General features: G+C 36.2%; 1 protein-coding gene across 1 annotated transcript in view; it reads right to left on the minus strand.

Moving 5' to 3' along the window:
* CC2D2A (coiled-coil and C2 domain containing 2A) overlaps positions 1 to 13,118 on the minus strand; it is a 124,410-nt gene that overhangs the window by 80,493 nt on the left and 30,799 nt on the right. The window contains exons 8-10 of the mRNA XM_036765643.1: positions 11,466 to 11,597; positions 1,375 to 1,584; positions 687 to 793 (exon numbers count right to left, since the gene is read on the minus strand). Of these exons, the coding sequence (XP_036621538.1) occupies positions 687 to 793; positions 1,375 to 1,584; positions 11,466 to 11,597 (449 nt within the window). The remainder of the gene's footprint in view (positions 1 to 686; positions 794 to 1,374; positions 1,585 to 11,465; positions 11,598 to 13,118) is intronic.

A 13,118-nucleotide genomic window follows, 5' to 3' on the forward strand; every position in this document is an offset into this window, starting at 1 on the left:
GCTGCAAGAACTCTGACATCATCTACTAAGTTACAGAAGGGTTTGCAGATCTTTGAAATGCTTCTCCTACTTTTTCTTATCCATGCCAATACAAAGACCAGCTGTGCATTTATGACCTTGTGTGTCATAATTAAAACGAAGTGGGTTTACAGAGGTGTAAATGGTGGTTACCTAATCTGACCAAACTTTCAAAGACTCCACTGGGAGGCCTGGGGGGAGGCAAAGAGAATTGGATTGCTAGAGGCAGAAAAAATATTGTTTACTCTGAGTTGAAAGCTTGGAGCAATTTCCCTACCTAGATATGTGCAAATGACTATGTGGTTGGACATGCTTTATCACAAAATACAAAAGGTGATTTTTAAGTTTTATGTGCCATGTTTTTGCATAGGACTAATTGGTAACTGTGACTAATGATATGCAAAATGACAAACACTATGATAAAATAGAGGCTCTATGATTTCATTTGGCAGAAGTAACTCCCTGTATGAAGGTTAAGGGATTGAGAGGTTAAGTGATTTACCTGTTATGTGTTGAAGGTGGTCCATGAACCTAAGTCTTCTTGAATTTGAGGCCAACTCTCAGTACTCATGATTTCGATTGGCTGAGAGATTTTTTGCATTTATAGGAAGGGTCTGGAAATCCCATACAAAAAACCCCCACTGACCACAAATTAACATTTTACTCACCGAATTTCAAATTTATACTTGTTCATGCTTTCCTGAACTGTGTGGCCAGACCCATGAGGTTTGGTAGAATCAGGATGAGTCTGTACAGCATTCCTCAGAGCATTGAGCTAACAACAGATAATGCCAATTTTGAGTTATGAACATTTTGAAGAAAACAATGTTATCCACAAAAGCAGGGTGACTGCTTAATGCCACAAGAAAACAGAAGTGAATAATGCAACACTGACAAAATTAATCTTAAATTGGGACAGTCTTGGACAAAGCATGAGTCACACTTGTTAACTTGGTATGCTTCATCAGGTCATCTAATCTATTCCTAAGCCTTTAAGCAACACTTCACTAAGATCATAAGAGGGAGAAGAATGTCTGTTTTCCTAATTTGTGTTCCCTCCTTGTTCTGGTATGTGATAATCTATTGAGTATCATTGACATTTTAATGTGTATACAACCAGAGCAAGGAGAGTATTTTTGTGTGCCTGGCTTAGAAATGTAGCCACAACAAAATATTTGTAAATCAGAGAATCGCAGGGCTAAAAGAGTCTAGCATTTTGAATGTAGGAAGGATCTCATGTAAAGTATCCCAGAAAGAAGGGTAATCGATAAAGAAATATTGTACTGTTAGAATTTTTTATCCACCTTAACTCGCTAAAAGAATCCTGCCTAATAAAGGAAAACCAATTATAAATACCTTATCTGTAAGAAATGTTGTCTGGTTCCTCTGACGTCTTGCTAGATATTGATCATACAACTGAGCCAATTTGGCCGCTAAAACGTGCTCACGGCTGAAACAGGGATGATGAGTGAATATTAATCCTGAAATGTCAATGTCCAGTTGAAACTGACCCAGAGAGTCTCCAGAACCAACAATGTACTGGTTATTGGGTACAGAATTGACTGCCTGAAAGGGAGAGAGAGAGAGAGAGAGAGAGAGAGAGAGAGAGAGAGAGAGAGAGAGACAAAGAGGAGTTAAAGACCTTCCCAGATAATTATTCTGTGTTTGTGTCTGTACTATACTACTGACAAATAAATGTTCAGTTTACTTTTATACAAAATACCTTAGACATGCAAGTTGGAAAATGCATGGGTTGCCTAAGCAAGTTATTAGATGTTAGGTACCTCTTAGGTCGAGGGAACAATTTGACAGTGTGAAGAATAGTCTCTGATGTGTGGCTTTACCAATACACAGCTTTCATATGTGAGGCAGCTAGGTAGCATATAGAATAGCATATTGGTCTTGGATTTAGGAAGACCCGAATTCAAATCTTGCCTCAGAAACTTACTAGCTCGGCCTCAGTTTCCTCATCTGTAAGATGGAGATAATGATAGTACCTACCTCCCAGGGTTGTTCTGAGGATCAAATGATGTAATTAATCTATACAAAGTGCTTTGCAAAAATTAAAGTACTATATAAATGAGAGCTATTATCACTGTTGTTACTGTTATTATTGTATGCAAATCTCCTATTCCTTTTATATATTCCATATTTTTCTAGTTAATTGCAGAGGAATAAAATTTTATTATGCCAAGAAAATTCACAATCATACATCTTATTTACCTGTAAATAAAATGCATGTATACTTCTATATTTATGCATATCATATACATATATATATTTATATATTTTTGACTGCTTCTGTGATTTCATTGGCGGGCAGACTCCTTCATCCAACACAGATCGATAGTTACTCTTCAACTTAGAGTCTTAGACAACTACCAGGAACAGTAAGAGGGTAGTGACTTAAACAGGGTCTCACAGTTAAGATGTATCAGAGATAGAACTTGAAGCCAAGTCTTCCAGATTCTGAGGCTGGTTGGTCCTTCTCCATTGTGCTCCAATACCCCTCATTTTATTTATATACGTCTATGTCCATAATAATGGTATCATGTATTTATATTAAATATAATTAAACATTTGGTTTATATGATTAATATCTAGCTATATTCACCACTAATCTTATCTGTAGTTATTTAATTAATCCTTCAGTCACGTACAGCTCCAGTCCTTTGTTGTGGCATGGCAATGAGCCTGAATTCTTTGAGGGATACAACAGTAGCCTTTGGCAGACCTCGAAGCTGGAAAGGCCTTGAGTACTGATTCAGTGATGAACTTTGTGTCTATCCTCCAAGGACTGGCCTAGCTAATCTCAGAAAGGCCTTTGCCCAGAAAATTTGTCATCAGGAAAATTTTTTTAGGCATTTGTCAATATCACCAATATTGGGGGTGGGGAGAGGAAGAGGTATAATCTATGTTAGTGAGGGAATTATTTGTACCTGGGACATGGATCTTTTTAAACTTTGATGCATATATTTCATCTCTCTCTCTCTTTACATATGAAATTTTCAGATGTTTTAAGCAGCCATGAAGCATCGAAAAAAGAACTATGCTGGAGGAAGGGCTTTTTATAGGGTACATCCAGTGAGGGGTAAATATTAAATAACAACAGCATGATGAAAAGGGCCAAGCTAGAGAAAGGACAGTGGGGACAGGCTGAAAAATTTATTTGTTTTGTATTTGTTTTTTTTGGCAGGGCAATTGGTGTTAAGTGACTTGCCCAAGGCCACACAGCTAGTACATGTGTCAAGTGTCTGAGGCCAAATTTGAACTCAGGTCCTCCTGACTCCAGGGCCGGTGCTCTACTCACTGCGCCACCTAGCTGCCCCGGGCCACACAATTTATAAAGCAAAGTATAAGGCTAGACCAAGAAATTAAAGGAGAAAGAGGTCAATGAAGAAAAAAAAGAGATGAATGACCACAAGGAAAAGTAGCTAGGTGGTGCAGTGGACAGAGCGCGAGGCCTGGAATCAGGAAGACTCCTCTTCCTAAGTTCAAATCTGGCCTCAATCACTAGCTGTGTGACCCTGAGCAAGTCATTTCACCCTGTTTGCCTCAGTTTCCTCATTTGTAAAATGACTCGGAGAAGGAAATGGCAAACCACTCCAGCATCTTTGCCAAGAAAACCCCAAATGGGGTCACAAACAGTTGGACACGACTGAAATGACTGAACGACAACAAGAAGGAAAAGCATTACTAATGTTTAAATCTGATTTGCTTTGTCTTCAAATGAAGAGGTTTCCTGCGTGGGGTCCCAGGTCATAAGGAATGATGAAGGATTATAGATCTGAAACTGGAAGGAAGCTCTGAGGCCATTGAATCTGACCTGTTCGTTATAGAGACAAGACAAACTGGGACCTAAGGGAGGTGACGTGACTTGCCCAAGATCACACAGACAGTACGCATCAGAGTGGGAGTTGGACTCTATACGTGCCGTACCATGGTGTCTCAGATATACTCTAAAGGTGATTCACGTACCAGGCAGATAAAAAATATTTATTTGTAGTAAGTTCTGCCTCTTCACTACTATTCTCCTCTTCAAGGTCAAGCCACCTTTAAATACTCTGTTTTCCTTTTTTCTTCCCTTTTCTGCTCCTGGTAAATTTGAGTAAGCTTTCTCAGCAATTAAGGCAACTTCTGGTTAGGAATTCAGAAATTGTGAGTTTGGTTATGAACTCATCTGTAAAGTCAGTCTATTTCCTACTATTTGGATCAGGGGATCTTAACTTTTTTTGTGTCATGGATAGACTGATAGGTGAAGTCTATGAAGCCCTTTTCAGAATAATGTTTTTAAATAATTTAAGGAAATGCTAAATTTAAGTTAGAAGTTAGTGAAAATAAAGATGTAATTTTCTTCTTGTGCAAGTTCACTGACACCTGGGTATCCATGGATCACAGGAATGCCAGATTTGGGTCCTTCTCTACTCACCATGCTTTATTTTGTCTGTCAACCACAGCAAATCTGTGATTTTCCTCTGCTGAAGGAGCTTTATTGGTCAGTAAGTTGGAAAGGCAAAGTGTTCTCCTATTGGTAATGTCTGTATGACCTCAATACTTGTTTCCCCTAGATATCAGTAGATATAGCAAGAACTGATGTACCAGTGTGTGTGCTATGTTGAATGTTACAGCCATTACTTATGGCTGCAACACTAGACTGTCTTAAAAATAACCAGGGAAGTTGAGATGCAGTTTTTTTTGGTTTTGTTTTTTTTAGAGGGGGAAGGCAGGGCAATTGGGATTAAGTGACTTGCCCAAGGTCACACAGCTAGTAAGTGTGTCAAGTGTCTGAGGCCAAATTTGAACTCAGGTCCTCCTGACTCCAGAGCCGGTGCTCTACTCACTGCACCACCTAGCTGCCCTGAGATGCAGTTCTAAAACCAATTTGTGCATGTAGGGGCATTGCTCATGACTAAAGAAAGCATCTTATTTGGTTGAAGCATTCCATAACCTAGACAGAACACAGCTTTATCTAGGGTCAAACAGAAAGCCCCCACTGGTTCAATATCAGGAGGTGGTGCAGTGGAGAGAGTACCGGGGCTGGAGTCGGGAGGACCTGAATTCAAATCTGGCCTCAGGCACTTCCTGGCTGTGTGATCCTGGGCAAGTCATTCATCCCAGCTTACCTCAGTTTCCTCCTCTGTAAAGTGAGCTGGAGAAGGAAATTGCAAACTACTCCAGCACCTTTGCCAAGAAAACCCAAAATGGGGTCACAAAGAGCTGGACACGACTGAAATGACTGAACGACAACCATTATCCATATTAATAACAAGAACAATAAATCATATACTTATGTGAATAGATATGGAAATAGCTTTTGATAAGATATAGGACCCATTCCTGTTAAAAACACTAGAAAGCACAGGATAAATCAATCTTTCCTTATAATGATACATGGGATTTATCTAAAGGGGTAGCTAGGTGGTACATTGGAGAGAGCACCGGACCTGGAATAATAATCAGTGCAAATATGGCCTCAGACACTTACTAGCTGTATGACCTTGGGAAAGTCATTTAATCCCTTTTTGCCTCAGTTCCTCATCTGTAAAATGGGACCCACAGTATCTTTGCCAAGAAAACCTCATGGAAAAAATCCATAGGGTCAGGTAGAGTTGGACCGAACAACAATGATGACAACAACACCCTATCTATATAAAACCAAGAGCCGATATTATCCATAATGGAGATAAACTGGAAGCCTTTCCAATAAGATCAGAGGTAAAGTGAAGACATCCATTATCATTATTACTATTCAGTACAGTGCTAGAAATGCTATTTATAGCAAAAAATGAATCAAGGAAACACGCAAGGCTAGACAAAGAAGAAACAAATTATTGCTTTTTTTTTTGCAGATAATACAATAATTTACTTAGAATACCCTAGATACTGGACTAAAAAACTAATCAAAATAATTAACATCAGCAAAGTTTTAGGATATAAAATAAACTTACATAAACTGTTAGCATTTCTGTATATTATCCATGAAATCCATTAAGAAAAGATAGAAAGAAAAATTCCATTTTAAATAACTAAGGAAGATATAAAATACTTGAGAATCTACTTTCTAAGACACATGCAGGAACTGCATAATGTAAGAAAGTGGACTAGAGAATACATTCATCATAAATAAGATGAGAAAAATGCACAAATGAATATTGTTTCTAAGGGAAAAAAACTTCAGAGATACTTTAGAAAATTTAGTAGCTGCTGTGAATGAACTTAGGGTCCTGAATGCAATTTTAATTCATAAATTCATAGATTTAGAGCCAAGAAGGACTTGAGAGGTCATCTAGTCCAATTCCATTTATAGATGAGGAAATAGAGGTCCAGAGATTCAAAGTTACTAATCCAAGGTCATGTGAAATAGTAAGTGGCTTGTTGAACTGATGTGAAAAGTTAGGATAAAACCTGAAACTCCAAATCTAGTTTATTATGCTCCCAAACAGATCTCACTTCAGAGTTGTTTTATTTTTTCTCTCCAAATGATTGTAGGGTTGTTGCCATTAAGATTATGTGCCCCAAATACCAAGAGTCATACCAATGGGTGCACGTGTTAGAATATGAAGAATGGAATTAATGAGTGGAAGTAGATACAAAGGATATAAATTCATAGTGGCATAACATTCTCTTTGAATGTTGGTTTATAAAACTATGTTGAATATGTTGTATGTATGCGCAAGTAAACCCATATCATCCTAGACTCCAACCTGGTTCCGGAACAATTCCCTCTTCCTCTTGTTCCAAATTTTACTGAGGATGTCAGTTGAGATCAAAATAATTAAAGTGGACCTTGGTGTTCATTGGTATAACAAATTTAATACCCATATAGATTTACCGTATAGGAAAGGACACTACAATAAAGATTCCATTTCACCCACACCCATGTTTTAGGAAATTGTCTCATGGCAGTTCAGGGATCACTTATTAATATTTGTTATGAATAGCACATAGACATAGTCTGGGACTGTCTTCTGTTAGGGTATCTTCCATTGTATCCTCTTTTAAATTTACATTCAAGGTATTGAATCACATCCAGTTTCAAGATACAGCTGCCAGATTTATTTTGTTCTCTGCAAAAATGTAGGCGGCCACATGTTAACTAAATTTCTAAACTTCTTATAGGACTATCTCCAGATAAACCTCAAAATTCAGACTAAACAGAAACATTCCTCTGTAACTGATCTATTCCTTACTTGGACTTAAAAGAATTCCACTTTTCACTTTCCCTGTTTGATGACTTTTTTTTTTTAACTAGCTGGCTTACAAATTTTACAGGAACATTTTTGGTTGGTGTTCTCAAGGACTATTCTGTAGCATTCCAGGTATGAGTTAAAGTAACTTTTAGAATCACTGTTGTATTTATTCTTGGTTACCAAGGATACTCACATCTTACCTCATTGTACCCAAATCTACATGACCTCATATCTTAATAATTTGCTGTGATCTCAGCCTGGAGTTTAGGTCATCTAATCCTAAACTATCATTAAAAAAAGGGTTGAATTGGGACTGAGAAAATTTCTTCCTGGATGAAATGTTATCTAGGAAATATATAGTTTTGGTGCTAAAATAAAACTGACTGTTCAGTCTTCAATTCAAAACTAAAAAAAAACAAACCAGCCTAGTCCCAGAATTGTTCCATGAGGAAAGTAGTAGGTAACATAAAGCGCCTCAGATACTTACCAATATATTTACTATAGGGGGAAAACAATGCTTCCTAGCACTGGGAAATTACAAAATCCTTAACAGAAGAAATAAGCAAATAAAAATGAAAGATGTTAAGAGGTTGGGAAATCTAAGTTCTCATTGGGTTTATCAGAAAGTTAAAAAGCTGCACATGCTAGAAATTGGTCTAAATATTGGGAATCCAAATCCAGATTGGGATTCTGAATGCAGAGCTCTTTGGAGGATCTTTAGACAACTGTAACACCAGCTATAGTGAGCTATATTTTACATTCACTGCTGAAGATTATTCTCAAAGTCTCAACATTATTTTCTTTCTTGGATTTTTTTAGTTGTTTTCCCCAAGATACATTAATTTGCATTTTCCCTAAACCAAACTTAATCACTTCTCCAATGTAAAACATTTCTTGTAGTTCTTTATCTTCAATAGCATTTGTTAAAGCTTTCTGATTTAGTGACAGAAAGAGATTTCATTAGTCTTTTTTCCATTCTCTTTCTCAAATAAGTAAAAAAAAAATTAATAGAGCTGGGACAATTGCCAAACTACATTCTTGAGGGAATACTGTATGTCAACTTGATAATAATGATAGGAAAGAATCAGGGTATTAGAGTATATGTCAAATGCACAATGAATTTTGCTGATCGTATGGGAGATGAATAGAGTAGCAAGTTCCATTCTGGTCAACCGGATTCCTGAAATGGTTGCCTAAGTGTTAGTTTTCTTCAGTGTTTTTTATAAGTCCAAGACATCTCATTCGATAACTTAGGAAAACAGGTTTAATTTTCAACCACTTGAGGGTATTTGGATCACAGGATCAAAGAATCATCTATTTAGAGCTGGATGAGACCTTAGAAATCATCTAGTTCAAGCCCCTCATTTTACAGGGAAGAAAATTGAGACCCTAAGAATTTACATGACTTGTCCAAGGTCACCCAAGTGACTGAGGGCAGAGCTAGGATTCTAAGTTTAGTCTTCTTTTCATTCTGCTAAGCAGCTTTCACATAATGATGAGGATTTGGCCAGATTTCAGGGGAAAACATATGTTCTGTACTCGGGGTTAAGGGAAGAAAGAACTGAGGTAAGGGATAGAAGGAAGAAGGCATTATTTTTAAAATTTGCTGCTTTCTTAATTGCAGAGTTGTGAGAATATCCTAATGATACAAATAAATAAGAAAAACAGAGGCACCAAGTAATTACTGACCATTGACTCTGGGGGAAGTCGTTATAAGTAACAGGAGCTTCCTAGAAATAACAGAGCCATGAGGGAGACCAAGTGTTGGAAAAGTTGAGAACATACAGATTTTTTTAAATAGCATTTTTAAATTTAATTATTTAATTTATTATTTAATATTATTTAGTAGCATTTAAAAATAGTATTTCTGTGAGTGTTTACAATGCCTTAAATTACTGACTGAAGAGAAGTTAGACTTCTTTGTCTTGAAAAAACTGAGCTATGAAAGAGAAGACTGAAAATATAATTTGGTGAACTGATACTGTGTGGAGTCTACCAGCCCTCCCACAAACCACTAATCTCACTACACATATAGGTTGACCCAGGAGTAGTTTTAGGCTTTAATAACTCCAGAAGTATAAATGCTACAAACTTACAAAAATATCATTTGAAAGGTTATTTATATTTTTGCATATATTTTATGATTTTTGAATAATACATTTATTTTAACTTGAACAAGATGGGGCACCCTGTCCTGCATTCTATGTGCTACATATGAGTTTTTCATTCAGTGAATCAGTAGAGGTCTACTGACTTTTTCTTCCTTACAAGCCACTCTGGTTACCTGATCTATCTCCATTAGACTTTTTCCTGTTATGGAGGGGGGCGGGGTGGGGGCGGGTCACATCAAAACTGTTGTGTATATATCAGAACCTTGTTCTTTGGAAGATTTTTAAAAACATTTTTATTTAAAGTTTTGAGTTCCAAATTCTATCCCTCCCTCCCTCCTTGAGGCAGTAAGCAATCAGATATAGATTACACATGTGCAATTATGTAAAACATTTCCTTATTAGTCATTTGTACAAGAAGACTTGAATAAAAGAAAAAAAAAAGAATGAAAGAAAGTGAAAAGTGGCATGCTTCGGTCTGTATTTAATCACTAGCAGTTCTTTCTCTGTGTGCAGGCAGATAGTATGCTTCATCTTTGGAAGATATTAAGACTAGAATTACAGATGTAATGCTTTCTGTCACGGAGGAGAAGCAGATGAAAGTTTTTACTCAGAAAATCAACCAGAACAACGTGTAATCCTAAGTTGGTGGTTAAATAAGGAAAATGTCAATATTTTAAAATTTTACACAATTAACCTTTAAAACGATATTTTCTGAAGATTTGTAGCACGTATACTTCTGAAGTTAGTAAAACTTAAAACTACACAGCCTTTTGGGACACCTTGCATGCTGTTTGATCGCTTTCAGTCACATCTGACTCTTCGTGACCCTATTTGGGGTTTCCTTGGCAAAGATGCTGGATTGTTTTTTGCATTTGCTTCTCTAGCTAGTTTTACAGATGAGGAAGCTGAGACAAACTGAGTCAAGTGACTTGCCCAGGGTCACACAGCTAGTAAGTGTCTGAGGCCAAATTTGAAGTAGGATGATGAGTTTTCCTGACTCCAGCCTGGTACTCTATCCACTGTGCCCCCTAGCTGCCCTGACACCTTGAATTGTCACTTTTAGATAGAAGCTATTTACTTGAAAGTCAGTATTATCCACTTGTTTGGTTGTGGTTCTGGGTTCAAATAATTGAAGAGCAAATCCTTCCAAACTCTGAAAAGTATAGTATGGAAGTCCACTGGTTAAGCATCAGTCTAGAGTAGGCTACATGGTATTGTGGAAAGACCATTGGACTGGGAGTCCAAAGACCTGAATTCAAATCTTGAATTCACTACTTACTGTGGGAACTTTTGGGCAAGTCACTACCTTTCTCTGAGAGTCAGTTTTCTCAGCTGCAAAATGGCAGCCATTACACCTGAACAATTAATTTACCTTAGAGGGTCTCTGTGAGAATCAAAGGAAATAGTGGATATGAAGGCTCTTTATACATCATAAAGCACTTCATACAGAGGAAATATTATTATCTTATTAAGGACTGGTATTAAATTACAGTATACTTATTCTTGATCAGTTTACTGAGGGCCCAGGAGTGTAGAGGCTATATTTCTATTTGCTGCTATTTCTACTTCATGGCTGGAGAAAGTAGTTGATGCCCTAAAAGGATCTGCATACGTCACTGAATAGATTTAGAATGTCAGAATTCCTCTACTTTAGCCCTCTTTTCTTGAAGATGAAAAAATCGAGGCCTATACCAATTAAGCAATTTTTAAAAGAACATGCAGTAACTGGCAGAACTTGAGGCTAGGACTAAAGTCTCCTGGTTAACTGTCCAGTGGTTCTTTCCATTACATCATATTTAATACAGTACAGCTATTAAAAATGAAGAGTATGTAGCCTACATCAATACATAAAAATGTTCATATGAAATAATGTAAACTAAAACAAGCAAGAACACAAGACTGTAGATTCACAGTGATTATAACCACACAAATATATGCATTTTTAGCAAAATATTCCATAAATTCTTGTTCATTAATTATATCTCTTCCATTTTCTTCCCTAATATTTTTGCTGTTAGAATATTTACATGTTATACACTTGAAGTCTATGAGTATAATGTATTATGTCTTAAGATCCCAATATTGAATATTTAGTGGGGAGGAATATTAAGGATAATATATTTTTAAAATGTGAAACTGTTATTACCTTTTTATATAATGTTTCTAGTCCTGCTTCTATGCCTTCTTCTGGTGAGAATATTGGTGGTCTTGTAGAAAATTGTTTAATTGGATTGGGGAGTGCTAGGATCCTGCCATCATCACCAAACCACTTTCTCTCCTGTGAGATGAGCAAAGAGAGTATATTTTTATTTCTGTAATATGGAAATGATTCACAAAATGACAACATTTCCAGAACAATTTAATGTCAACCATTCATATCTTATGACATAATTTTTGGTATTTCCTCTCCTAGAAAGAAAAGTTCAAGTATTTTTCACATTAAAATTTTAGTCTTGATCTATAATCAACTTTTACTACTCCCAAATGGAATATTTTGCAGAAATGGAACAAAAACCTTAAGACAGTTCTTAACAAAGCTATTCTATTGTATTCTACGTATTACATTGCATTAAAGTTTTTTTTTCTAGATTTTAACCAAATAAACATTAGAAATACAGAAAAGGTATGCTCATGGCTAAGTTGAGCCAATATAATAAAAATGGCAATACTACCTAAATTAATTCATTTATTCAATGCCATACCACTAGCCCAAAAACTATCAAGGGATTACTTTATAGAATTATAAAAAAATAATAAAATTTATATGAAGAAACAAAAGATCAAGAATATCAAGAATACCAGGTCTCAAACTAAATTATAAAACTGTAATCATCAAAACAATTTGGTACTGGCTAAGACACAGAGAGAGGAATTGGTGAAAGATAATAGGCATACAAGAATAGAAGCAAATAATCACAGCAGCATAGTGTTTGCTCAACTTGAAGATCTCAGCTATTGGGGCAAGAATAAAAACTGTCGGGAAAAGTAGAAAGTAGTCTGGCAGACACTGGGCATAGACCAATATCATACCCTGCATAATCTTCAAGTGGGTTCATGATTTAGACATAAAAGGTGACATCATAAACATTGAAGAGATTGTCTGTCAGATCTGTAGATAGGGAAACCTCATGATGAAACAAGAACTGGAGAGATTCACAGGAGGTAAGATGGGCAATTTTGATAACATAAAATTAAAAGGTTTTCACATTAACAAAGCCAATGGAGTTAAAATTAGAAGCAGGAAACTGGTAAAAAAATTTGTTTAGAAAAAAGTTTCTCCGATAAAAGTCTCATTTCTAAAATACATAGGGAGTAGAATCAAATTTACAAGAGTAATATAAACAGTCAAAGGATATGAACAATTTCACAGGAAGAAATCCAAGCTATCGATGGCTAAGTGAAAAAAAATGCTCTTGTCACTATTAATTAGAGAAATAAAGTAAAAATAACTCAGAGGTACTACCTCACAACCATCAGATTGACAAAACTAGCCAAAAAAGGAGAAATGACAAATGCTGAATGGGCTGTGGGAAAACAGGTACTTTAATACATTGTTGGTGGAGTTGTAAAAGAGTCCAGCCATTCAGGATAGCAATTTGGAACTATGCCCAAAAAGCTATTAAACTATGTATACCATTTGATCTAGTAGATTGCTATTAAGAGATCAAATAAAGACAAAAGGACCCATATGTACAAAAAAATTTATAGCAGTTTTTTTGGTGGCAAAGAATTAAAGATTGAGGGTATGTCCAATATTGGGGCATGGCTGAATAAATTACAATATACGAATGTAATGGAA

The sequence above is a fragment of the Trichosurus vulpecula genome, chromosome 6 (assembly GCF_011100635.1).
Source record: "Trichosurus vulpecula isolate mTriVul1 chromosome 6, mTriVul1.pri, whole genome shotgun sequence".
Classification (NCBI taxonomy): domain Eukaryota; kingdom Metazoa; phylum Chordata; class Mammalia; order Diprotodontia; family Phalangeridae; genus Trichosurus; species Trichosurus vulpecula.